Here is a 25802-nt window from a genome sequence, read left to right on the forward strand (position 1 = left end):
TAACCAAACAGAGCATTAGGGTTTTGCTTGGCATCTGAGTGCCATGTCAACAAAATTCCTTGTACAGTTGCCAAAATAGCATTGAAATCCCCAGAGGCTACGGGGGATGTCTCCTGTTAGTCATTGCATGTCTCCTAATCTGTCACGGTCACCTCTGTCCCCTCCCTAAATCCAAGCCAAAAACCATAAAAAGGTGGAACTTTGCTTGAATTTTTTTCGAATAATGCCTCTCTCTCTCTCTCTCTCTCTCCCTCTCTCAATATTGGTAATGATGCCCACTACCACTACTCTATGAGCCAGGTTGACTACCAAACACCACTTACCACTATTCTACGAGGTAAGTTCTTTGTAAATCCAACGCTTGCCTCCCCCTGTTGAAGAACTCTTTTAACTTCAATAACTAGAGCTAACTTCAGTTGTGTGGCTTCTGTTAGCTAGAGTGAATAATAACAAAGAAATCAAAATATGGAACATCTCCTTAGGCCCTGGTCGGATCATTAGAAAAACCCTCGCTTGAACCAAGAGGAAGTGCTATTTACAATGATATACGTGTGTAAAAAAAGTAGGAAATGTAGAAATAATTTTCCATCTCAAACTTTTCCCAAAAAAAAAAATCCTTCAATTCAAACAGGTTTTTTAGCTTGACTCATTTTTTTTCCCAATTTCTCATTTATAGACAAAGAAAATAGAAAAATGCTCCTTATATTGGCACTACCATGTTTTAATGATTCCACAAACTCCATTTGTCTCTCTTCTTTTTTGATTGGCTTACGAGAGGGAACTCCGGTAAGCTTTAGCACCTCTTTAAATAATAAAGGGAGTGATAAATCGACCCCCATATATCTTAAATCGGCCCCCTATGTGTCTGTCTCTCTCCTGTTTCTCTCTCTAACCCAGAGGAGGTTCATTTAAGACTTTTGGGGGTCGATTTATCATTGCCCACAATAAAAGACAAGATGAGTTGGTGCAATTATAAATGGTAGTGCAAACTTCGGTGGCCTAGAAAAAACTGTTTTTTTTTTCTGCATGCGTCAGGAAGAAAGATTTTTCATGCGAGTGCTCTGATTAATTTATTTAACAGGAGTAGAAGAAGAAATCGGCGATTAAATGGGATGTAAGGGCGGATCTTTATTATTGTTGCATCCACGCCAGTGGGGCCCACCCTCCCTTATGAATCCGTTGCAGATCGACTCGAATTTTCCATGCTTTCTCTGCGTGCAAGCCTAAAACATCGATCATCTCGTACGGCAAACAATCATTACTCTCTCTCTCTCTATGTTTATTATTATTTATATATACATCATCTTCTTTCCTTACAGTGCATGACACTTTCACTTCTCTCTCTTTCAGGATTGCATGGATGGACCCTTCAGACGCTCAACATCAGGCAAGAACAACTCTCTTCCTTTCCTTTGCAACAGTTTTGTATTGAATTTTCTTATATGGGTGTGAGCTCAAACGGTTTTGATTTCTTTGTGGGTTTTGGGTATTGATCAAAGAGCTTTGATTTTTAGTACAGGAGAAGAGAGCTCTCCCATCTGATTAAATGGTTTATTTACTAATTAATAAGTAACAGATCTTTGATAAAAAAATTTAAACCGTTTCTAACTCACTCAAACCTTCTCACTCTCTATATTTTCTTCACCTTTTTTCTTTCTATCTTTTGTATAACAGAATCTATGAGAAAGGTGTTTGAATTGAATTTTTTGACATGGGTGTGAGCTGAAATGGTTTGGATGGATTCTAGTTTTGTTTGACTTTATGGGTCTTGGGTATTGCTCACAGAGATTTGATTATTAGTCTGGCAGAAGACAGCCCTCCGATCTGATTTTAGGGTTTTTTATTAATAAAAAAAAACAGATCTTTGATAATTTTTAATGGGTACCGACTCAAACCTTGTGAATTTAAGTACCATAACAAGGATCACTTCTACCTTTTGCCTGCTCGAACTGATTATCATTCAGTTTCCTTAAAATCTTTTTATTCCCTTATGGAAGGTTGTGGACATTAATTTAGAATAAATAAATGTTTGAGGTCTATAATTAAGCTTCCCAGCTACCCACCACTTCAAGATTTCCATATTATTTGCTAGAAGGTGATAATCATCCAATTGAACAAACCATTTTTAAGTTTTTCTCCTTCTATTTTATGGAACAAATTTAAGATGATAGATCTTGATTTGAAGTGAACCAATCTTAGAGGTGGAAAATGAGCATTGCCAAATAAAGCCTTTGATTACTCAGGCAATATAAAGAACACAACAAAATCTGCAACCCCTCATAAGCCCCCACTGATTTTTGAATAATTTTAGCACCTAAGCTTTTCTATATTGTCTATTATTCATGGCTTATGATATTTAAATGATCAAACCTGCTTGAACCTTTTAAAAGGAATTCAATTCACTCTCGAAGCTACATATAAGGTTTTTTCTCTATTCAATATTTTTTTTAAAAAAAACTTCCAACAAAAACCTAACAAACCCATGAATTTTATCTATTAAGTGAGATTGCACTCTCATATCTACTAGTCCATGAATTGTGATGTCTTTCTTTTCTTGCTTAACTTCTGATTAATCTTTAAATGATCAAACCATCTTGATGTCTTTCTTGCTTAGCTTCTGATTAATCTTTAAATGATCAAGTCATCTTGTGATGTCTTTCTTTTTCTTGCTTAGCTTCTGATTAATCTTTAAATGATCAAACCATCTTGAACCCTTCTCAGGGAAATCCATTCAAGTAGCTACAAGGGTTTCTTTATTCATGATTCACAAGCAACTCTTCTGATCAATAAAACCTTACAAACCCATTAATTTTATCTGCTTAATTAATCAAATTGCATTTTCAGGTGATCAATAAAACCTTACAAACCCATGAATTTTATCTGTTGAATTACTCAAATTGCATTCTCAGGTCTACTAAATCAAACAATTGGGTTGTCTTTCCATTCTTGCAAAATTTCCCAGGCCATGGTTACCCATTCATTGGAAGATGTGTTGATCTGCCCCAAACCACAACAAGAAAGGAGACTGAGACCCCAACCAGAACAAGCTCTGAAGTGCCCAAGGTGTGATTCCACCAACACAAAGTTTTGCTACTACAACAATTACAGTCTCTCACAACCAAGGTACTTCTGCAAGGCATGTAGGAGGTACTGGACTAAAGGAGGCACTTTGAGAAATGTTCCTGTTGGAGGAGGCTGTAGAAAAAACAAAAGGTCCTCTTCTACAAAAAGGCCACAAGACCAAGCTCTTACCACCAACTCCAACCCACTTCCTACTCTCCCATCCTTAACATACGACTCCAATGATCTCACCCTTGCTTTTGCTAGACTCCACAAACAACCCACAACACATTTGGGCCTTCATGACCAAGACACTTCTATTTTTGGATACCCTAACACCACCCACACGGATATTTTAGGAAACCTCAACACCACCACTTGTCCTGCCTTTCTTGATGCTATAAGGAGTGGTTTCCTTGATGCCCCAACTGGGTTCCAAAATCTATACCATGGATTTGGAAATGGAAACATGGGGGAGATGATCAATAGTGGAAGTGGAGGTGAAGAGGTGGCATTGTCTTTTGAGGAAGTGGGTGGTACAACACCCACAACTACAGTAAAACAAGGATTTTGCAAAGATATGGATGGAGAGAATAAAGATTTATGGGGGGTGCAATGGCAGCTTGGTGGAGAGGGAAACATGGCTGTTGAATCAGGAAAAGACTATTGGAATGGGATTGGATCATCTTGGCATGGGCTTATGAACAGCCCTCTAGTGTAGATTTTCAAACATTTTCTCTTTTTTCTCAAGAGTCTCAAAAAGCTTGTTTCAAACCTCTGTGTTGTATCAAGAGATTAGAATTTTTTTCCTTTTCTTTTTTCTTTTTTATGGTGGGTACGTTGGTTGATAACTTAATATTGATGTAATGAAAACTTTAGATTTGTTTTCTAGCTGATGAGGAAGGATTGTGACTTGAATGGAAGCATGAATTGCTTTTCTAATTTGGGAATGAAGGAAAGACATCTTGGGTTTTGTAGCGTTGGAGTTTGTTAGGATTTTGCAGGATTTTGGATGGAAGTGGGGTGGTATTTCCAATATATTCTCTTCATGATTGTTACCTACCTCAGTGTCCGTAGATGAAGCATATGGAGAATAGATTATTATATTTTAAATGATTTCTAACAGAATAATCTGTTACCTGTATAAAGTAATTAAGGATAGTGGATTCTGACGTGAGATATGCGTCAATTTCAGGATTGATTTTTGGTGTTTTTGGCAACAAGATCGAAGTTGGATTTGGGAGGCCATAGCGTGGCCGGCATGAACTTCTTTCCATATCATATTGTTTGTTTTGTTCAGGTTTGGACCTGAAAACTTGCAAAATCCATGCCAAGCATTATTCAGGGATAGTGTAAGAGTTAAAAGCCCAATAAGAGTGTGTAGCCCATCAACACCGTACATTTGGCAGAAAAGTGAGATGGTTCCACCTAGCTTTTAGTGGGTCCCGATGAATTTTAGACCAATTAGCAGGTGATCATAACCGTAGGATGGTTGAACTTTGTCAACGAGCCCATGCATTGAAAGTTGAATGTTGGTTGTGTTTATTTTGGTAAATGCAAACAAGGAAGTCGGTGACTTTTTGGCTCCTTCCTAAAATACATTTATTCGGCCCCACTTCTCCCGGGTTTAGGTGATAAGATCCATTCGTTCAATCGGCAATGAAAAGGCCGGCCCCAAATGTCCTTGAGATTACATTGATAAGATGATCTACGCCCTTAATCCATGATCAAACACTACAAGAATCTTGGGTTTCACTGGGTAAAAGTTATATATTATCCGCTGGTAAAATTTATACCAGCCGGCTCAACTATCCGCTGCTAAATCCACTCTTTTACAGTTGGTTTAAACTGACCGCCGGTATATGATTTTGTTTACTGCCGGTTGCAAAAGACGATAAAGAATCTTGATTGCACAAAAAAACTAAACAGATTGGAACCAAGATCATGTGAGTCAACCTCAAAATAAATTAACTAAAAGATCAACGACCTTGATCTCACATGCATGCCTACGTGTTGTTGGGACCAGGGTGGAACTCACCCTTAAAAGCTAGCGGTTAGGGGGAGGGTGCACAAGTCCTTATAAGCCCATCCATATCCTTTCACTTTTCTGATATTGGATCTTTGCTTTTACTTGGAACCTCCAACAATCTCCCCCCTCTATGTTGAAGCAACGTGGATAATCTTGCCCTTCCACAGAGGAGCAGGAACTACGAGATCTTCCCCGAGGGATTTTCTACATCCTTGAGGGGCCGTTTGGATACGCAGATTTTAGAATCTGGGATTTCTTCAAAATTGTAGCTAAAAGACACGAGAAGAAGCGGACCAGCTATTGTTTTTGACTTGTTTTTTACTTCTCGCCCTTCTTTATGGCATCAAGAGAGTAGCAGATCCTCCCATTTTTCTAGGTTCTAGAAATCTCAGGATGCATGAGAGATTTCTAAAACCTGATTTTCTTACTTAAAATTAATCCAAGAAACGCTGCCAGGACAGCGGCAACAGCTTGATCATGAACCCTCTTTTACACTGTTTTCAAACTAAAAACCTGGACTCTAAAATCCGCATATGCAAACGGCCCTTGAGGGTACACCAAGGTTACCGAGATCCTTCCTAAGGGATTTTCTCCATCCATAGGGTATATTGGAGTTACCATGCCCCGGCTTTGATACCATTTGTTGGGACCCGGGTAGAACTCGCCCTTAAAAGCTACCTGTTAATTAAGGGGAGGGTGCTCAAGTCCTTATACCCATCTTTCAGATGTTGGATCTTTCCTTTCACGTGGAACCCCAGCACAAGTGTCAATATGTAGAATCCAAAAATTACCTCTTATCAATGATCATAAAAATAACTTTCTTTCAGATTACTATAGGCCTTCAATCCGTAAGCCTCACGTCCCAGTAAGAAAATTGTCTTTTACCATTAATTGTAATCCGTAACAATGACTTTCTGCCTAGTCGTTCTCGCTTGTTTTAATTGTGTCTGCAGGTCTGGTAGGTAGGGTACAAATGTCTTTTTGAAATGGAACATGGTTGGGATCGTCCAATGGGTAGGCAGGACTCATCTGAGATTAAGAATTAGGAAAAATTGCCAATGGGGACAACAAAATACAAGAATTATGAACGGGGGACACAATTTTGAAAGATTGTTAAAGGGGGCTAATAACCCCCTTTTGAGAGTTTGATAACCCCATTTAGAGGGTTGATAACACCCTGTTAGAGAGTTGATAGCCTCCATTTCGTCCCTCTGTAACAATTTTACAAAAGTGTGTCTCCCGTTCACAATTCCTGTATTTTGGTGTCCCCCATTGGCAATTTTTCCTAAGAATTATTGGAATGGAAATGATATATTCGCCCCCCTTTCATCCCCAGTACCCCACTTTAGCCTAAAAAGAGTAGTCATGAATACACTAAAGCGGGGTGAGCTGGGAAAGAAAAGGGATCGAATATATCACTTATCTTATTTGAATCACACATCTTTTGATAATTTAGGACGCATTTGGCAAGCCTTCGTGTAATGGAATTTATGGTTTTAGTAAATGAAAGAAATTGAAGAATTGTTCACCAAACCGACGTGTGATGGCGATGCCCAAAACCTGCAGAACCCAGAACATGCCCTTAATATATTTAGTAAATCCCATATGCTAAACATGTTTCTTTCCCTTGTCATTCATTTTTCTTTTTATTGAAAAGGTTTTCCACAAAATTAATTTTCATTTGAATTTTCTGTATGGTAGACTATTTTACACCTCTTGGATTGCATGGGTGGTGCCCCACCATTTTATGCCTCATGTTTTGATAAGGCCCACCACATCTATCCAAACGAATGCATTAACTGGTGTTGCCCAAAATTTTACCACCATGAGTGGGGGCCATCACGTCCATGCAAATGCTGCAAATCCTTATATAGGGTGGGGGGCTCACCATTTTACTCCATATTTTGAGAGCGTGGGTCTCATAATTTCCATCCTAGCCATGGATAGAGCAGGGCTCACCATTCTTCACCTCATGTTTTGACAGGACAGGGGCAGTTTTTTAAAGGAATTGTTGTCTCATTCACGAGGTGGCTGGTTTGACATATGACAGACGTGCTGCGAAATCCCTTTTGCGATGGACCCTAGCAAATCCCATTTTTAATGCCCGTTAATCAAGAATGCTGGTTCCTTTGTAACAATTTTCTCTCGCTACAGCAAAAAAGTAGGCTTATAAATGTTGAAGTATAAATGATTTCTCAGCTAGCAAAATGGGAATCCTTTGACAAAAAAAATAATTGAAGAGAGCTCGAATTCCAATGAAACACAATTAATACGGTGAAAATGAGCACAACAACTGTCATTTCCACTACTGTCTTTATTTTTTAGACGGGATTTCGTTTTCGAAGTCTCTACCAATGAATAACACCAACTCTAACAGCTTAAGCTTTTGGTATCATAGCTATTGCCTCATGGCCCGTATTGGGTTCAAAACTGAACAACTCCCTGCAAGGCCAACCAAAAAGATGGGCTTTTGGTATCATAGCTATTGCCTCACGGCCCGTATTGGGTTCAAAACTGAACAACTCCCTGCAAGGCCAACCAAAAAGATGGGCCACACGGGAGTGTTGGAGTATAAATACTCTATCAGCTGCACGTCGGCTAGCGTTGTGGGTTTGTTCACCATAGGCGCAAGTTCAAGTCCCCTGGGAGTTACTTGATGCATAGGGACTAGTCCCGCCCTAAAATGGGGCGGGGATACCCTGTGTCATCAAAAAAAAGAAAAAAAGAAAAAGAAAACTCTAGCAGCTTAAGTGATTGGAGTAATTGGTTGTGTCACAATTATTAGGTTGGCTAGCTAAGGTCTTTCAAACTTGACCCAAAGTAAGAAATTGATCTAAAGAGGACCAAATTAGCCCAGTAAATTTGCATCTTGGCCTGGTCCTAAACAAGATTTGTCAGTACTTACTAGCTTTCATGAGGGTGCATTTCCACGGTTTGGCTACTTTTTGCAAGCCGTTTGTGAAGAACATTAGTGCTATCATGGAGCTGAGCACGGATTATATGAAGAATGGAGAATTCGAGCGGTCAATGGTGGCAGTCCCGCAACTCAGGTTCGAGCTTTAAATCCAATAGACCAAACTAGATCGAGTGCTCGGCCTTACCCTCTATGTATTGACTGCTTGTCCAATTGCAACGCACCCTGGAATTACAAAAGGAACATCCAAAATTCAGTTTTTTGGGCCCATAAAAAATTTGGTAAAATCAAATGCATAATGGGAAAGGACATATTCAGCCCCTTTTCCTACCTGGGCCACCCCCTGTAGTTTTAAAAAGTAGTCATAAAGAACCGGGTGGCCCTAGGAAGAAAAGGGGGTGAATATAGGGAAATTATATATTCACTCCCTTTTCTCCCCGGGCCACACCACGCAGTGTAGAAGAGTAATCATAAATTCACTAGATGAAAAAAGGGACATAGTGAAATGATAATGTTGCCCCATTTTCCTCCCCGGGCCACCCTTGCACTTTTAAAGAGTAGTCCTAAATACACTAGAAGGGGGTGGCCCAAAGAAGCGAAAGGTCCAATATATTGAGGTAATCTGTCATTAATCTGACCAAGGAACTCAATTCCAGCCCGTTTTCATTTTCCCCATCTAGATCGCGTGATCCTAGCCCTTAATCTAGTAAGCCTTCAAGCAAGAGAAGTTAAACCGTTGATTTTGTAACGATCTGACCATGTGAGGTCCACATCCTCATTTCGAGAGCCCAAAAGCAAAATTTCTTTCCCGCTCCTCCGCCTCTCATTAAGTCATTAGAACCGTTTTAAACAAAGGAAAAAAAAAAAAACCCAAACCCTCCCTTTTAACATTCTCTCTCTCTCTGAAATTCTTATCGCTTCTGCCATGGATTCTCAGAAGGATCTGAAGATGGATCGCCTCTCTCTCATCGATGTTTCTTCAGAGGACGATTTTCTAATAGCTTCGCCTTCACACTCCTTACAAAATCTGGAATCTTCTGGTACTGTTTTAGTTTCCCTTTTTGATTTTCTGTTTTAATAATGCCGATCTAGGGTCTGGTCCTATCTTGCAGATAAATTTGTTGTTGTTTGTGAAGATTTAGGATTTCTATGCTGTCATTGTTGCTTCAGCTGCTGCGTATGTTATGGTTTTGTTTTTTTAATGACGATTAACATTTACTTGTTTTATCGCTTGCTCTTTTATGGCTTTGTTTTCATTCTGATGAAAGCATTTTGCTTTATTTTTCAATTGATGTTGTAGGAACTTGTTCATTGCTCAGACGCATGTAGTTGTTTGTGTACGTATTTGCCATTTCATTCTCGTATTTTACTGTGATTTCTATGGAAAAGTGCAGCAAGAAGATCTAACTAGGGCTTTTTTTTTTCCATGTAAATTGGTTGAAGGATGCGTGTGAAACATCGATCTATTTCCTTACTGGTTACACAATGAATTATAGGTTGCAATGTGTGAGAAATAACAGGCAAATATTGTGAACCAAGTGCTTTTCATGTGTGCAGGGGGTAGAAGGTTGCAAGGGATGATTGTTATCCTTATGATTACACAATGCATTATATGTTGAGATGTGAAAAAGAGACAACAGCTACAACCAGCTCCTATTTTTTGTTCAAATATTAGGGGAGACTATTTCCACATTATTATGATTTTTTCCTTATTTTATGCCATTTCATGGGAATACCTCAGATTCCCAAAATTTTTATAAAATGGGGAAGATCAGCGAACATCCCACCTCCGTACTCGGCATTGATGGAATCCTAACATCCTGCTTCATTAGTTCTGTTGCGAAACCTTGTTCCCAGTCCAAGCCTTTTCCTATTGTTACTTGTTGAGAAAAACCGTCGGGCAAAAGAATCCGATCGCACACAAATTAAATGGAAAAGTAAAATAATCAAATAAGCCACAAGATGAACACCAAGATTTTACGTGGTTCAGCGAAGCCTACTCCACAGGCGAGAAACACGATCTTCCACTATGAGAAAACAATATACAAGGATTACAATGGATTAAACCCAAACCCCCAAACCCACAACCCTTTCCTTGCTTCTCAAACCCAAGACCGTACAAGAGTGTAACCTGAGAAGAAACCCAAAAAAAGAACCCAAGAGAAAACCCGGAGAAGAAAACCCAAAGACGAAACCCTCTTTCTCCTTCTCCACCTCTCTTTCTTTCTCCCTCTTTCTCTTTCTCTCACTCTTTTGAGGTAGCTTACACACCCCAAAAGCACCCTGTTGCAGCCCGCGCCCTTGCTGCACACAAAGAGAAACCCACTCTTCCCGTTACTCTCAACCAAGAGAGAGAAACATCTCTTTTTATTTCCTCTTAGAAAGAAACTAGCCGTAGGCTCTCTCTCATTCCTAGTCACATTAGGAAACAAGATAGCTTTTCCCAAAACAAACGTGGGAAATAATGCAACTTTTCCAACAATCTCCACCTTGGCTTATTTCCCGGCCACCTGAAGATTTTTCGTTGATGTAGCCACCGGTCGGCTATCGCCGCAAATCACAATTGGCCTTCCAAAGTACCAGCTAGACACCCTCGAACCATCCTGGTTCTGACTCCACCCGATTCGATCAACACGACCAATGCACATGTGTAGTTGCTAACCCGTTGACTCACCCAGTCAACTTTAGAGAGGGATCTCGATCCATTCTCCCAACGCAGGTATTGTCACCTTCTCGCCATCGTCTGCAACCCGGAAACTCGTCTCTGCACCAACTGCGAAGATGACCCTACATGTGCGCAAACAATTACCCTGTTTCCAACTGGCCATCATGATCTTAGGAACACTAGTCACCGTGTCCCCGACTAGACGATAGAATCCACCACACTCTTCTCCTTTCATCAGAACCTTTCAACCGCTTGTGATTTTCATGGCTCCCCTGCAGCTGAAAACCTGTAACCCCTAGAGTCCAATCGGCAAAGAGATACTACATTCTTCTGTAGCTTTTGGACATACACCACACCACCCAAGGTACGAACCACTCCATCAAACTTTTTTATCTTCAACGTTCCAACTCCTGTGCCATCACAAGTAGACCCGTCACCCAAGGACACTACACCCGCCCTTGTCTCCTGGAACGTATCAAAATATTCCCTCATGGAGCACACATGAACAGAGCACCCTGAATTTAAAATCCACTCCTCATGAGGAAACGTGTGATTACCTGTGGAAACTGTGAGAATGTCTCCAAACTCTTCGCTCTGTTCATCCGTTACCGACACCACAATATTCATTGCACCATTGTCCGCCTGGTGAGCTCGTTTCGGACAATCCCGCTTAATGTGACCATATTCCTTGCAACAGTAACATTGCATGCCCTTTTCGCCCGCCCTGGATCTTGACCTGCCTTTTCTAGATCCCCTGTCAGACGACCTTCCTCTTTGATTTCCACCATGAACAACCAACCCGTGCTCTTCACTTCCACCAAGAACAGGTTTCTTTCGCATCCCATTCAATAAGAGTGACGTCGTGACTTCTTCCAACTTTATCGTATCCTTACTATTCAATAAAGTCGTCACCAAGTTGTCATACGAATTATGAAGCATAGTAAGAAGCAAATGGGCCTTGTCTTCTTCCTTCAACTTTTCATCAATCTTGTGGAGCTGATCCATAAGCCTGTTGAACACCGTGATGTGTTCCAAAAGATCCCCATCTTCTTGCATCTTCAGTCCGTACAATTGTTGCTTCAGATACAACCAGTAGGCCAAGCTTTTTTACATGTAAAGCTTTTCCAACTTCTCTCATAATTTAGGCGCATCTTCTTCTTTTATAACGTTAAACATAATGCTATCTGCCAAACATAGTCAAATTGTGCGACTGCCTTCGACTCAATGTCTTCCCACTCGCCATCCATCATCTTCTTTGGCTTCCCATCTTTACCCTTTAACGCCTTAACCTATCCCTATTGAACTAGGATGTCCTTCACCCTCATCTGGCATAGGGTGAAACCGTCTTTTCTGTCAAATCTGTTGATGTTGAACTAAGTAGAACTTGATTTTACCGCCATCTCAGATTATACTGTACTTCACGGTGTGACGCTCCACCTTGAACAAGAATCTTTCTTGGACAATCTTTCTACTACCAACGAACGCTCTAACCACGATCCTATCACAACACACACGATCACTCCACCCGACCTTGACGATCGCTCCAACCATGTCTTTGATACCACTCGTTGAGAAAAAAACTAGTGGGCAAAAGAATCTGCTCACGCATAAATTTGACGAAAAAGTAAAATAATCAAACAAGCCACAAGATGAACACTAAGATTTTACGTGGTTCGGCGAAGCCTACTCCACGGGCGAGAAACACGATCTCCCACTATGAGAAAACAATATACAAGGATTACATGGGATTAAACCTATACCTACAAACCCGCAACCCTTTCCTTGCTTCTCAAACCCAAGACCGTACAAGAGTGTAACTTGAGAAGAAACCCGAAAAAGAACCCAAGAGAAAACCCCGAGAAGAAAACCCAAATACGAAACCCCCTTTCTCCTTCTCCATCTCTCTTGCTCTCTCTTCCCTTTCTCTTTCTCTCACTCTTTTGAGGTAGCTGACACACTCCAAAAGCACCCTGTTGCAGCCCACATCCTTGCCGCACACAAAGAGAAACCCACTATTGCCGTTAATCTCAACCAAGAGAGAGAAACATCTCTTTTTATTTCCTCTTAAAAAGAAACTAGCCGAGGCTCTCTCTCTCACTCCTAATCACATTAGGAAACAAGATAGCTTTTCTATTTTGCCTTCCCAAAACAAACGTGGGAAATAAGGCAACTTTCCCAACATTACTAATACTATTTGATCGTTTTAATAGTGAAAGACTGCTATGTTATCTGCAATTAGCGCGATTTTTCAAGGTTGGGTTGTAAAGGCTGTTGGTTATTTGAAGGCAATGGAACAAAAATAAAATAAAATAAATCCTTTGATTTCTGAAGATGGGTCCATGCCTTATGTGACTTTTTGGTATTTATTTTTTGCAATTAAAGATTTACTGCATTTTGATAGTGGAAAACTAGAGCTCTGTCAAACAAAGATTTGGAGTAGAAAGGATTTTCGTACAAAAAAGAGATATTCATGAACTTTAGTGATTTCATTTTGAAAGTTTTGGAAGGCTTTGGTTGATTTTTGAAAGTCTAAAAGCTCCTAGATTTACTATGTTGAAATGAGGAAGTGTAGGTTCAAGTAGAAAGGTTGAATGAAGGGATTTAAGCTTTTGGAGAAGTTGGTAAGTTAACATGGTATCAGAGCCAAAGGTCTCGAGTTCAAACCTCCCGGATAGCAAAAATCCGCATGCGATGGTCCGCCCAAAGTGGGACCACATGTGCCACATGTTTGCCAAGTGGGCCACACGTGGGGGGGAGTGTTAAAGTATACAAGATAAATAACGCCTTTCTCCAACAGCTTAAGCTTTTGGAGAAGTTGGTAAGTTAACAGAAACAATTTAGCATAAAAGAACATTTTTAGAGGAGAGTTTGACAACTTTTCTTTGGAAAGTAGTACTGTCCTTAGAGGATTCTAGCTTGTTTAGGACTTTTTTGTGAGTGTTTTAAAGTTAGAGAATATCTAAGAAAGGTCTAGAGCATAGTTGCCAGAGAGAGAAGTGAGTGGGAGTTGAATGAGGAATTCACAGCTTATTAGAATTACAAGTTTAAATCGCATGAAAAGAGAGAGTGCTGTTGTAGCTTTTTTTCCCTGGGGGGGGGGGGGGGGGGGGGGGTTTAGGGATTTACAATTTCACATATTTTATTTATTTAGTTCTCATATTAATTTTTTGAAAAATATTTACATAATTTTATTTGAAACTTAAAATGCCTTTTTAATATGTTAAATGCTCATTTGACATTTTCGAAAGGGAAAATATATCTTTTAAGAAAAAATAATCACCAAAACAGACAGCATACTTAGTTAAGGGCAAGTGTGCTTTCGCTAAATTTTGAAAGCAAGCAGAATTTAACTTCTGTGTAAGCGAGTTTTTGACCCAACTAGGGTTAAATTATGTTTCCAAGAGCATTTAAATGCTCCTTAACTTAAGGGTACTCACAACCTGAGAGAGAGAGAGAGAGAGAGAGAGAGAGAGAGAGAGAGAGTATGCGCACCAATGTTTTTAACGTCCATTCTCACGAGATATCCCTCTCGTGGATCCACTAGCCCGGGCTTCTTACAGGTGGAGACCAAACTGTTTACAAGCTCCCAAGGGTTGATCCGGTGCCCTCCCACCAAACCAAGGCTTTATCCCCAAGCCTTGAGACCGAAGGTTGATGCAGTCAAGGATTGAAATTTTGGTCTTGGTTTCGGCCTCAGCTGAAAACAAAATTTTGGTTTTAAATTTTGGCCCAGGCCGAAATCCGAAATTTCGGTCAAATGAAATTTCGGATTTCGGCTGAAATTTCAAACCATGGATGCAGTGCCCTTCTCACCAATTTACAACAAGAAGAATAGCAAACAACACCTTCTCTATAATGTGCATGTACAATTGAAGTTCTCAATACAGTAAGTAAAATAATATACAAGTCATTTTCTCACTAGTACCTCAAAGATATGCAAAGTGATGGCACTTAGGGTTAAACACTTGTATGTTGGCCAATTATGGGATCGAGTGTCTTGGTTGAGTATTTAGGGACCTTAGGACCCTTTCTATGGAGGTTTGGAGTGTGAAATAGCTGTTGCACACCTTATACGCTCTCAACGGCCCATCCATGAACGAACCGTGATCGGTCGTCAGACTAGCCTGATGCCAATACCACCACACAATTCTTACAACTACAGGAGAAGGGCCAAGTCTTGAAGTTCCTTAAGAGGATCCTGAGTTTGAAACTACTCGTAATAATATTATTCGTTGAGGACAAACTCCTTGATTTATATTATGTTTTGCCAGAACTTCTTGAGGTAGAAACTCAGATACGTACGCAGGCCTTTATCAATGTTGCATCCCTCTCCGTTCTACACATTACGGTGTTTTTTGTCAGGGTGACATGAGTTGAAATCGTCCACGTGACTTAAGAAAGGTGCAATTCTGTAAAGTACTTGGACAGTTGCCCTCCAAGTATGAGAAGCAGAAAGCATGTTCCTATTGTGGTGGAAGTGGCTGCCAATCTTGTCAAGCAAACTCCTTTGGCCCTCCTTTTGGTCGTCTAGGTTGCATTCATCATGCATATCATGTCCATACTGACATAGTTTAGGTTTAGGTCTCTCCATCAGTTCAACCATCCATGAATGCAATTCAAAAACTTAGTCAAGAGACCATTGCTGCTGTTCTTCCTGGTGTTATTTCCACACCTCTGGTTGGTACTGGCCGCGTTTTCCTATAATCCTAGTTACCCCTTAACATCAACTACTTCCATATGGATTTTAGACTCAGTTGCCTTCAATCACATGATTGGAGTCTCATATAATCTTTTGCAAAGTTCAAAAATACACTGGACCAACAAATGTCATGACCAATGAAGATCTACTCATTTCTAGATATGGAAACGGGGTTCTCTTTCTACCCATTGTACCACTTATCTTCCTCTAAAAGATGTTTTTGTTGTTCCCAAACTTTCCTCAAACTTTGGGACAATTGACTAAATAATTAGATATGGAACCGTTTCTCTTTCTACCCCTTGTACCACTTATCTTCCAGTAAAATATGTTTTTTTTGTTCCTAAACTTTCCTCAAACTTGTTATTTGTGTGACAATTAACTAAAGACAATTTCTTGGCCTTACTCTTCTGGATGTGTCATACGAGGACATGCACAGGGAAGGTGGTCAGAACTGGGCATAAGCATGGACGTTTGCACTTCCTTGATGTGCATAAATGGATTACTCCTCCACTTGCATGCTTTCTTTCTTTTTCAAGTAAAAATGTTTGTTGTCTGAGACATAAATTATTGTCACGTACGATTTTGTACAGGGAAAGACTACATTCTATGTTGAGATCTAGGCTTGTTATGAATAAATCTATTATTTTAGTACTTCTCCCTTGCCTTTTCTCCTTGTGATACTTGTTCCTTAAGCAAAAAAACTTACGTTTTCCCATAAGCACCCCACGACAGAAAGGCACCATTTGATCTGGCTTCCTTCAGATTTGGGAAGCAAGAAGAACTTAACATCCGAAGTGAGCTTCTGAGGAAGCAAGATTCTCATCCTACTGGAGTTTCCGGTAACTATGGTTAGGATATCCCAAGTCATCTTCACGTATGAAATGTAGGAGATGAGTCTGCCTTTAACATCTTTAGTTGCAAAGATGATATTGTTATTGGCCACAGTTGTATTGTCAAAGGTCATGGCTGTGAGGAAGGGGGAGGCCAATGTAGTGATAGAGGACGTTGTAGTAGAAAGTGCTAACATTGCGCACGACCCAATCACACATCTGAGAAGTGTTTGACAAGTTTGAAAAAACCTGCATGGGCTAATTAGGTATACTATACAATTCATGGGGGTGATGTTTCTCAACATACCCCCATTGCAAATCAATGACATTGTTTTTAGCAAGTCAAAAGCCTGAGAGACGCTACACCGAGTTTCACCTTGCCTTGCATCATGATCATTGACAAGCTGGAAACTCCGATGATGCCGCTGAGCGCATCAAGACCGCTGTCTCAGCAACCTTCCCCTTGCCTTGGGAGACCTTGCCCTCGTCCACAACCTCAGAAGTCAGAAGTTTCTTCTTGATTCTGTGCTCACCAGCTGTTTCAAGAAAAAAATCACAATCTTCCCTTTCTGGGCACGTATTAGATGAGGAATGAAGAGAGGTACAGTAATATTAAAAAAAAGGGTAAGATCCGACATGCCTGAAAGACAAAAAAGCAGATAGGTTATTTCTATCTGTCTGGCTATCTTCATCATTAGGTGAAGTTTCAAGCCCCTGATTTCATTCATGACACACCCTCTTTCATGTTTAGCCAAAATAGCACCCCGTAATCTTAATCTCTACACACCTCTCTCCCATCTTAGCCAAAACAACCCTCATCTTGATCCTACATTTCTTCTCTTGTCCTTTGCAAGAAACCCACTGATGGTGTCTGAATCCGGATCTGTGATCGCGCGGTCGGTAGAGGGCCTCCGCGGGGTCTGCAATCACAAACAAAGGGGGTCCGGGGTGTGTCCCGGACGACCACTTTGACACCCAAGTCAGATCCTTCGACCAATCAATATAAAGGACAGCGAGAAGAGGAAGGGGTTTGATCAGGTTTACCAGGACCAAAACGCGGATTCTTTTTTGGGTGAGTGAATGAGTGGGCCGGAGGGGATTAGCAGGGAGAGTAGGATCGAGTTCCTAATTTCCTCTGTTGTTGCCTCGCCTCTTTCTCTGGTTGTTCTGCGGGAGCTGAGAATGGGGGAAGTCTCCCTTCAAAACGTGGCTCTTTACGTGTCATCCTTTCCCTCCCTTTTAAAGGGAGGTGCGCGAGCCTTTTCATCATTATGGAGAGAAAACCTTCCTTTGCAGGATTGGGCCGTTCCCCTGTCTCGCCGGCGCGCGCGGCTTTGCCGGATATTTCCTTCCATAACTTGTGATGATGAGGCCTGGACGGTGACACGTGTCATGATTGCATGGTCTTTGCCGTTTTCCAACGCCTTTCTTCATAATGGCTAGGCTTTCCTTGTGCATGGACGATACGTGGCGATATCTGAGAGCGACGCCGTATTTGTGTCCCATCATAACTCCCCCTTACTCCTTTGGTCCATTGAATGGGCCAAGGGAGTAACGTTTTGCTCGAGAGACGTCATGATGAGGGCATTTATGAGGGCTCCGGGGTACGAGGAGACGTGCCGTTTTATCCGGCGGCCATCCCCGGGAAGCGGTAGCGTCGTTAGGTGGGTTGCCTTGTTTCGAGGCACCAGGAATCCTTTCTTGGGAAGGGAAATTACCCTGGCGCTTTATTGTGGCTCTCCGTCCCCCTTTTTTGTAGCAGGCGTTCTTTCGTGCCTTCTTCAACAACATGTCTGGTTCTTCTTCGCGAGTCAGGGGCAAGGTCTGTCTTCCCCAGGAATAGTCGAGTGACCCCGACTTGTCATCTGATCCGGAGGAGGACCTTGCGGCTAGTCGGAAGAAGGCTAGGAGGAATTCGAGCCCTTCCTCGGGCTTCCCCCCCCTCGCCTTTCCTCCCTGCCTAGGGAAGACAAGTCGTTTCGGTCCCGTGTCGCCAGGGAGTGGTCATTTTTCTCCCGATCCTATCGCCAGGGAACGGAACTGCGTGGCCGTGTTTCGAAGATGGGTAAGGAGATTGAGGACCTGAAGCGGGAGAACGAGGCTTTGCAGAAAAAGGTTCGCTTCCTCAATGAGCAGCTGTTTGAATATGAGGTGGACCCCCTGCTGGAGAGCTCCTGGGAGGAGGAGGGGGACCCTTCGGGAGAGGAGTCTTCTTCCGATTAGTCCCTGACCTTTCATGTTTTTCTGCGTGTTTTTTTTTCCCTATCGGGGATTTTGGGGCCTGCGTGCCCTGTTTCTGTTTCTTGTTTCCCTTTCTCTTGGTAGGCCTGTGGGCCAGGAGGATGTGAATGGACTATCTTTATGAATCGGTGCCGTGTCTCTTTGTGCTGTTTTTCCATCTGTTTGATGTAAATTATCTTTGCTGTGAGGATTTGTGTCGTTCTGTCCGAACCTGAGCCTTTTCCTGGCGCTTTTAACTTCCTTCGCCTGTTGTGCTCGTGCGCCGTGGCACGCGTTTTTCTTTGGTGGGACTGAGGTCGGGCCCCTCTGCTTGGTTTCTTACCTCCGGGCCCCTCCCTCTCATTTGGTGGGGAAGAATCAGAGGTGCTCTGTGATGGTGAGGTTTGGGCGGCGAGGAAGTGACACGTGTCGAATTCATACGGTCTTGTCGTTTCCCATCGGCTCTTTTTACGAAGGTTTGGCAGTATAGGTGTCTGGGCGACATGTGGCGAAAGCTGAGAGCGGCGCCGTTTTTTATGTCTCATCATAATACTACCTTTGGTCCCTTGACTGGTCCAAGGGAGTAGGCTTGTTTACCTGGTTTAAGGAATATCGTGACGAAAGCATTTATGGGAGCCTTGGGGTACGAGAGGACGTGCCGTTTCGTCCGGCGGCTCCTTCCCGAGGAACTGCGGTGTCATTATGCGGTGCTGGTTGGCCATCCAATGGGCAACGGACACGCGTAGGCGAGTCGCTTCGCTTTCCTACCCGAGAGTCTTCCATAGGGTTTATAAGGAGCGAGTTCTTCTGCTTTGTATGCAGATTACCCTTCCGTTCCTTTCCCCTTCTTTGCTTTCTTTCGGCCTTTCTTCGGGCTCGTCGGAGATGTCGTCGTCTTTCCAAGGTCTCTCTATAAGTGGCGAGGGGAGAGTTGCTATCGAGGGGAGTCCTCCCAGTAGCCCCGAGATTAACCCTGACGGGTTGGGGCCTCGGCAAACGATTCCTCAGAGGAACCCGCCTCAAAGGCTTTCCCCGCGCTCTCATCTTCCTCCCCTTTACGAGAGGGAGTCCCATGAAGCTTTTGCCCATCGCCACCGCTCGTTCTTCTCTTATGTCCATCGTAGGAAAATGGAGGTTTGTAGCCGGATGATCGACATGGATCGAGAGATAGCGGCTTTGCGTGGGGAGAATGATTTGTTGAGGAACCGGGTGCGGTGGTTAAATGACCAGATCCGATTTGCTGAGAATCGCCCTTGGGGGAGCTCTTCGGAGGAGGAGCACAGTGATAAGGAACTTTCCGATGCGGAGAACTCTTTCAGCGGCCGGTCGCTCTGAGCTGGGGGCGGTGGGGTGAGCGGGATTTAGGAGGAGGCTTTTCCCCTCCTTTTTTGTTGTTGGGGGCCTACGTGCCCTTATCTTTTTTGTTCTCACTTTCCCCTTTTTGTAGGCCTGTGGGCCAGAAGGAAATAGTTATGAATGGCCCTTTTCATTTCGGTTTTTTTTTTTTTTTCGACTTGTATCTTATGTTTGCTTTCCCTTCGCGTGTTTGCTCTCTTGCGCGACCCGAGCCCTTGTCGCTGTGGTTGGTACTTTTTCGCTTGGTGGTATTGTACGTTGGGTCCTTGCGACGTGCCCCGAGCCTTTCCCGACCGTACGCGGTATTTTCCATCTTGTGGATTCGTATCCTGGCCCTTGTGCTGGGGTCCCGAGCCTTTTGCCATCGTACGTGGCATTTTCCATCTTGTGGATTTGTATGCCGGGCCCTTGTGATGGGACCCGAGCCTTTTGCCGTCGTACGTGGGGAGGGTTTATGGATGGCTTGCTGGGGAAGTTACTTAGCGGTAGGGGTAGCGACGTCTTTTCAGTATGGCGCTTCGATATTGGCGGTTCCCTTGAATTTCCCAATCGGTGCCACGTGTGCGCGTCCCATCGGATTAGAAAGGAAGGGAGATCAATCGACGCGTGCCGAAACCCTAGCCCTTTTTAAAGCCTTTTGAGGGATTTCATTCTTTGCTTTATTTCTTCATCTTCCTTGGGTGAAACAGGCTTTATTCCGCGGCGATTTTTCTACATATTGCTCTTCACCAACCTTCTTCTGGTGAGTTATGTGTCTTTTATTTCATCCGACATTTGATAGTTTACGATGTCTGTCGCGACTGTTCCTCAGAGTTCCTCTTCTGAGTCGGTAGAAGTAGTGGAGAGGGCTCCGCCAAGAAAAAGGAGGTGGTTGTTCGTAGAGGGAGGGGGCGGCGACTCTCGAGATGTACAGCAGCCTACGGTGTTGAAAGATAGCTCCGGGGCCTCTGGATCATCGGTGGGGGCCGCTCCTTCGGAATCTCTCGCTCGAGCTTCTTCTACTCGTGAAGCGGAGATTAGGGACATTCGGTCTGGTGCCGTTATTCGTCCTGGTAGGGTGGCGTGCTTTAGGAGCACTTTGGGAGAAGGGGCGGCGGAGAAGATTAGGAGGGAGTTCCACATTCCCGATGATTATGGGATTAGGGTTCCTTCCTTTGTAGAGAGGGTGTGTGAAGGTACCACGGAGGAAGAGGTAGCTTTCTACGTGGAGGCTTTTCGGGCGGGGGTTAGGTTCCCGCTCTTGGGTATTATAGTGTAGGCCCTTGAGTTTTACCGAGTGGCCCCCTCCCAACTGGCGCCTAATAGTTGGCGCACTCTCTTGGCCTTTGTGGCTAAGGCGGGTCTTCATAAGGCTCAGCCTACTCTCCCGCTGCTCTGGGCTTGTGTTGCCCTTAGTCCTCTTGTAAAGGGGGAGGACAACTGGTTGTATCTGACCCAACGTCCGCAGGTGAAGATTGCGGCGAACTTGCCTTCTTCTATTAAGAAGTGGAAGGAGGAGTATGTGTTTATTGTCCCTCTGTCGGACGCTAGTTGGGGCTTTCCTCGTTCATGGAGGCGCTCCGTTGAATGGCGAAGGAAGTCCCTCCCTGACGAGTCCGATTGTAGTAAGTTTGACTTGAGGAAACTCGTCTCAGGGGAGGCTATTGATGTTTCCGAGTTCCGGTGGGAGAGGGGTCTGAAGAGGCTCGGCTTGCTGGGAGCCACGGAGAGGAGGCCCCGCTGTACGGGCGAGGGGGGACGGGGGAGAGTTCCGCCAACCATCACGGTGAGCCTTTTTTCCTGTGTTTGTCCACATGTGTCTTGGGCATATATTTTTTGAGTTGTTGTCTTCCTTCGTTGTGAGTGGTTGTTGTTATCCTGTTTTGGCAGGAGGTATGTCTTCTTCCGGTGATGCTGGTAAGGGGAAGGGGATCGCGGCGGCGACGAAGGGTCTGGTGAGCCGCAAGAAGATTCCTTCTGATTTTATGGCCGCGGCCAGGTTGGGCCGGTCGCAATCGAGGCTTCCGGCATCGGTACCGTCCAGCTCGTCTGGTCGATCGGTCGGAGAAAAGGGGGCGGCTAGACCTTCTCCCCTACAGTCGGAGCCTTCCGCCAAGAGGGTTGTCCCTTTTGGCGCTCGACAGGGGGATGCTGGCCGTGCGGTGCATCCTCCTGCCTTTACGGAGGACGTGCCAAGTCGGATGGAGGGGGCGGTTTGACCAAACTTCTTCTGGAGCGGGTGGAGCTTTCTCCGCAGTGCTTTCAGGCGCGAGGAGAGCTGTTTAAACCTGACTGGAAGATTGGCGTTGAGGATAGCGTTCTTGCGAATCCCCGGGTTGGGGTGGAGCTAGGGGTGACAACCGCCCTTCCTGGCGACGAAGCTGAGTTAGAGGGCTTTAATCGTAGGGCCCTGGGGGCTCAGTATTTTCAGTCGACATCTTGCGTAAGTACCGGGTGGCCAGTTTTTCTGATTATGCTTTTCTCTTTTTGTTGTTTTTGAGATCGTAAGTTGGAAATTTTCTGATGGCTTGCTTTTGCAGTCTCAAAGCTATGCCAGGAGGATGGTGCAGTGCCTGCTGGAGGATGAGGCTGAGATAAGTGCTTTTGAGGAGCGAGTCCGGAAGCTGAGCGAGGACTTGGACAAGGCCCGGGCGGAAAAAGTGGCATTTGATGATACTGTTGCTCAACTTCGGGCGGACCTCCGAATAACCATAGAAGGGAGAGGCTGTGCGGAGGAGGTGGCTCGACGAACGCATGCCAGGGAACTGGCGAAGGCACTGGAGGAATGGCGCGACTCGGAGGAGTTTCTCAAGGCTGCGGCCGCGTTCAGCGTGGATATTGAGATTGATGCTTTTGCTGAATGCCGGCGGCGGGTTCAAGAGATCGATCCTTCCTTCCCTCTTGACAAGCTGATGCACGAGGCTGAGGTCGATCCTTTGCCGGCACCAGTGGAAGTACCGGAGCTGGTCGGAGAGCAGGCGGCTGCCCTGGTAGATCCTGTAGTCGTTGAGACGTCTGAGGGGGCTCAGTGATGTCAGGATGCCCTTTGGATTTTACGTTTCTTTTTCTTCGTTGGGTCTGTAATAACTTTTTGAATTCTCCTTCTTTTCTTCTTCTTTTCCTCTCTTTTTTTTCTTTCTTCTTTTCTTTTTTATCTACAATGTGCTCCGGGTTATTCAAGCCTTTTGGTATTGAATTTCAATTTGATCGCCGAGAATACTTCTGGTGCACCCTGTGGGGCGTCGTGTTTGTGGAAGGACTATCTTCCCCTCGAGTGATCGGTTCAGGGTTAATGGGTCCCGCCTGACCTTAAAGGGGCGGTCTTTTTTTCATGGGGAGCATTTTAGGGTATTTTCGGGGGGATCGGCCCCGATGTTACCTCTGTCTCACTCCCTGTCTTTTTTCATGGGGAGCGTTTTAGGGTATTCTCGGGGTGGTTGACCCCGATGTTACCTCTGTCTCACTCCCTGTCTTCTTTCGGACCCTTTTTTTATCGTGGGCTGGAAAGTGGAGATGCGCGTAGCTCAGGTAGAAATGCTATTCCATTGATTTTGTAAAACGAAAAACACGGCTTTGCTTCCAGTAACCACAAAAAAGAAACAAACAAAAACACTTGTCATATCTAAACAAAAACAAAAACGCGGACCCTACCCTACCTTTTCATTGGTAAAATTCTCAGAGGTTATCCATGCTCCAACTTCGAGGGACTGGGGTTCCGTCAAGGCGCTCTAGCTGGTAGGCCCCGGGGCGGAGTGCTTGAACTACTCTGTAAGGTCCTTCCCATTTAGGTGCGAGTTTCCCGGCGTTGCGGGGGTCGGATACCTCCGCCCGTCGTAGTACCAGGTCTCCGGGCTTTACCGAGCGCTTTTTTACTCTGGCGTTGTAGTACCGCGCCACCCTTTCTGGTAGGAGGCGGTTCGGAGGAGGGCTTGCTCTCTTTTCTCGAGCACGAGATCGAGAGCGTTCCGGAAGAGCTCGGAATTTCCTTGTTCGTCATAACTCTCTGTGCGGAAGCTGGAGAGGCCGATTTCTAGTGGAATGACCGCTTCGGTCCCGAAGGTTAAGCTAAAAGGGGATTCCCCAATTGCGGTCCGTGGCGTTGTTCGGTAGGCCCAGAGGACGCTAGGGAGTGCTTCTACCCAGTTTTTTCCAGCTTCTCCTAGTCGTTTCTTGAGGCTCTGGAGCAGGGTCCGGTTAGTTACCTCCACCTGCCCGTTGGCCTGCGGGTGCGCTACGGAGGTGAAACGGTGTTCGATGCTTAGGTTATCGCAGAATTTGCTGAACTCCGCGCTTGCGAATTGGGGTCCGTTGTCCGTTACAAGCGTTCTTGGAATGCCGAAGCCGCAGACTACGTCATGATAGAAAAACTTCTCCGTTGCTTTCGAGTTGGGCTTTGCCACGGCTTTAACTTCGACCCACTTGGTGAAGTAGTCGATGGCGACGTACAACATCGTGTGTCCCTCGGGGGCTTTTGGGAAAGGCCCGAGCAGGTCCATACCCCACATGGCGAAGGGCAGGGGCCCTGCCATTGCAGTGTATGGGGTGGCCGGCTGATAGGGGGTGGTTGCAGACCTCTGGCACGGGCTGCACTTCTTGACGAATTCCTTGGCGTCCCTGAGGATCGTAGGCCAAAAGTAGCCGTGCCTCACGATTTTCTGAGCTAGAATCCTGCTGCCTCCGTGGTCTTCGCAGATTCCTTCGTGTACTTCCCGTAGTGCGTACTCTGATTCGGAGGGTACTAGGCATCGGAGGTACGGCCAGGTGTACGACCGTTTGTACAGCCTGGGTCCGTGGACCACATAGTGGGCAGCCCTTGCGGTTAGGCGCCGGGCTTCCAGCTTGTCTTCGGGTAGTACTCCGTCTTTCAGGTAGCGCATGATGGGGTCCATCCAGTTTGGTCCTGGTGGAATCTCTAAGACTTGTACCTCATCAATGCTGGGGTGGGATAGTATTTCTGTGAGTATGGTGCCGAAGTCGTGGGTTTCTTCCGAGGCCATTTTTGACAACGCATCTGCTCGGTTGTTCATGTCTCGTGGTACCTGGAGGATCTCAACTTCCCTCATCTTTTGTAGCTTTTCCTTTACCTTCTGGAGGTATCGCTTCATCCTGGGGCCTTTGGCTTCATATATTCCGTTCACTTGGTTGACGACGAGCTGGGAGTCGCTATAGACTTTTAACTTTCCCGCGCCGAGCTTTGTGGCTAAACTTAGCCCTGCTAGCAAGACTTAGTATTCAGCCTCGTTGTTGGAGGCTTTGAAATCTAGCCGGAGGGCGTATTCTAGCGTGAATCCTTTGGGGCCGTGGAGGACCACTCCCGCCCCGCGCCCCGTTTGGCTTGCCGAGCCGTCAACGTGCAGGGTCCAGTGCATCTCGTCGCTCTGTTCCGCTGAGTCTGGAGGCATGTCTTCGCGAGTCGTCTGTTCGGTGGGGCCCTCGCCATTTTCCATTGTTGCTGGTTCCGTGGCCGGGGCCGTAGATTACACTATGAAGTCAGCGAGGGCTTGGGATTTAATAGCCGGCCTCGGTCGGACCTGTATGTCAAATTCTCCCAACTCGACGGCCCAACTTACCATCCTGCCCGAGGTCTCTGGCTTTTGGAGAATTTTCCTGGTCGGTCAAAAGCACAATGGGGTGGGCTTGGAAGTAGGGGCGGAGCTTTCGGGCGGCGCTGACGACTGCGAGGGCAAATCTCTCTATGTTTAGGTATCGGACCTCTGCACCGTGGAGAGTCTTGCTCACATAGTACACCGGGTATTCCTTTTTGTTACTTTGTTTGGCTAATACCGCTGATGGCTAGATACAGGAATAGTTCTTCTCCCGGCTCAGGTTTGGCGAGTACGGGCGGCGTCTGGAGGTACTGTTTCAAGGCGTCGAATGCTTCTTGGCAGGCCGGGGTCCATTCGAATTTTCGTATATTTTTCAGTTGTTTGAAGAAGGGCTGGCATTTTTCCGCCGACTTGGGCATGAATCGGCTGAGGGCGGTGATTCGCCCTGCAAGCCTCTGCACTTCTACCGCCGTTGTCGGGGGCTCCATAGGATGGCCTGGATCT

General features: G+C 44.7%; 2 protein-coding genes across 5 annotated transcripts in view; both read left to right on the plus strand.

The window, feature by feature from the left end:
* Positions 1-1123: 1123 nt before the first annotated feature.
* On the plus strand, positions 1124-3951 carry LOC143880452 (dof zinc finger protein DOF3.2-like). 2 transcript variants are annotated; one of them, XM_077383474.1, is made up of 3 exons: positions 1124-1242; positions 1351-1387; positions 2963-3951. In XM_077383474.1, the coding sequence occupies exons 2-3, from the start codon at positions 1361-1363 to the stop codon at positions 3779-3781; spliced, it is 846 nt and encodes a 281-aa protein (XP_077239589.1). In that variant the 5' UTR covers positions 1124-1242; positions 1351-1360; the 3' UTR covers positions 3782-3951. The 2 variants fall into 2 exon arrangements, with proteins under 2 accessions (XP_077239589.1, XP_077239587.1); XM_077383472.1 differs by having other exon boundaries at positions 1193-1242; positions 2910-3951.
* A 4726-nt stretch (positions 3952-8677) lies between these two features.
* LOC143878678 (uncharacterized) overlaps positions 8678-25802 on the plus strand; it is a 30944-nt gene continuing 13819 nt past the window's right edge. For 2 of the 3 annotated variants that reach the window (XM_077380932.1, XM_077380933.1), the window contains exon 1: positions 8678-9043. In XM_077380932.1, coding sequence (XP_077237047.1) covers positions 8929-9043 — 115 coding nt within the window. In that variant the 5' untranslated portion in view covers positions 8678-8928. The remainder of the gene's footprint in view (positions 9044-25802) is intronic. The other variant, XM_077380931.1, reaches the window with a different exon arrangement.

The sequence above is a fragment of the Tasmannia lanceolata genome, unplaced genomic scaffold (genome assembly GCF_043159265.1).
Source record: "Tasmannia lanceolata isolate RefF3 unplaced genomic scaffold, GAP_Taslan_0.1 ptg000006l, whole genome shotgun sequence".
NCBI lineage: Eukaryota > Viridiplantae > Streptophyta > Magnoliopsida > Canellales > Winteraceae > Tasmannia > Tasmannia lanceolata.

Bases quoted from the DNA above. Each gene is read 5' to 3' on its own strand.
- LOC143880452 (XM_077383472.1), top strand. From the start codon at position 1,357: ATGGATGGACCCTTCAGACGCTCAACATCAG. The intron at 1,388-2,909 runs GCAAGAACAACT...TTGCATTCTCAG, and splicing joins CTTCAGACGCTCAACATCAG to GTCTACTAAATCAAACAATT.